Raw genomic sequence first — 1,712 nt, forward strand, 5'->3', positions numbered from 1 at the left:
GACGCGGTCCAGGGCCGTACGGTGGGTAGAAGGGGGGCCGCATACCCGGGCCAAAGGGGGGGCGGATGCCGGGGCCAAAGGGGGGGCGGATGCCGGGGCCAAAGGGGGGGCGGATCCCCGGGCCGTATGGGGGGAAACCCCCAGGCCCCAGGGGGGGGCGAGGAACCCCAGGAGGACCAAAGGGGGGAAGGCCCCCGGGGCCAAGCGGGGGCCGAACCCCAGGAGGGCCGAAAGGGGGAAGGCCCCCGGGCCCCAGGGGGGGGCGAGGAACCCCAGGAGGACCAAAGGGGGGAAGGCCCCCAGGCCCCAGGGGGGGGCGAGGAACCCCAGGGGGACCGAAGGGGGGGAGACCACCGGGGCCTAGCGGGGGACGACTCCCAGGAGGACCGAAGGGGGGAAGGCCCCCGGGGCCAAGCGGGGGACGAACCCCAGGGCCAAAGGGGGGACGAACCCCAGGAGGACCAAAGGGAGGAAGACCCCCAGGCCCCATGGGGGGACGGCCCCCAGGAGGACCAAAGGGGGGGAGCCCCCCAGGCCCGAGGGGGGGACGGCCCCCAGGAGGACCAAAGGGGGGGAGCCCCCCAGGCCCGAGGGGGGGACGGCCCCCAGGCCCGAGGGGGGGACGGCCGCCAGGAGGACCATAGGGAGGAAGGCCCCCTGGACCATAGGGGGGACGACCACCAGGGCCATAGGGGGGACGACCACCAGGACCAAAGGGGGGCCGACCCCATGGGGGACGGCCCCCAGGTCTAGGGAGCCACCAGGGAGGAAACCAGAGAGGATAGTCCCAGGGGGGTTCTGTACCACCACCTCCAGGTCTATGTGGTCCACCGCCTCCAGGTCTATGTGGTCTATGTGGTCTATGTGGTCTATGTGGTCCACCGCCTCCTGGTCTGTGTGGTCCACCGCCTCCTGGACCAGGTGGACCAGGTGGTCCACCACCGCCTGGACCCGATGGACCACCACCTCCTGGACCCGATGGTCCATTCCCATTCCCTGGGCCCGATGGTCCATTCCCATTGCCTGGTCCCGATGGCCCATTGCCATTGCCTGGTCCCGGTGGTCCATTCCCATTGCCTGGCCACGATGGTCCACTGCCATTGCCTGAGCCCGGTGGACCACTGCCATTGCCTGGCCACGATGGTCCATTCCCGTTGCCTGAGCCCGGTGGACCATTGCCATTTCCTGNCCACTGCCATTGCCTGGCCACGATGGTCCATTCCCGTTGCCTGAGCCCGGTGGACCATTGCCATTTCCTGGTGGTCCATTCCCATTTCCTGGTGGTCCATTCCCTGGTCTTGATGATCCATATCCTGGACCCCATGGTCCACCACCCATACTATATGGTTGTAGAATTCGTCGATAAGAAGATACTGCCCCTGATTCGTCTGAGAATATAACACGAGGACCCGGTGTACTGCTTTCTGTGTGTGTTGTGGACGATCGCCAGGAGCCCTGCTGAGGTGACCTTCTGCCTCCTGGGCTCCATGGTTGAATGGTTGGGCTGGATACTCTCCTCTCTTCTGCTGTATTAGAGGGTTGGCCAGCTGGCTGTTGAGTGAAGATATTGCTTTCTGATGCTGGGGGGAGGAAGCTGGTTCTTTGTTGCAGGAAACGAAACAGCAACTGGCTGTCTGTTGAGCTGAAAAAGATAGGTAATTCTACATCTGCAGATGTTTCAGGCAATTCACATGTAGAAAATAAACCTGATC

The 1,712-nt window shown here is 64.8% G+C and overlaps 1 protein-coding gene across 1 annotated transcript; it reads right to left on the reverse strand.

Annotated features, from left to right (window-relative positions):
* Positions 1–360: 360 nt before the first annotated feature.
* On the reverse strand, positions 361–1,101 carry EMH_0083520 (uncharacterized protein; the record flags this gene model as incomplete). The annotated part of the gene is made up of 1 exon (XM_013500646.1): positions 361–1,101. The coding sequence occupies one exon, from the start codon at positions 1,099–1,101 to the stop codon at positions 361–363; it is 741 nt and encodes a 246-aa protein (XP_013356100.1).
* Between the last annotated feature and the right edge of the window lie 611 nt (positions 1,102–1,712).

The sequence above is a fragment of the Eimeria mitis genome, genomic scaffold (assembly GCF_000499745.2).
Source record: "Eimeria mitis Houghton genomic scaffold, Emh_scaff5678, whole genome shotgun sequence".
NCBI classification, from domain to species: Eukaryota; Apicomplexa; class Conoidasida; order Eucoccidiorida; family Eimeriidae; genus Eimeria; species Eimeria mitis.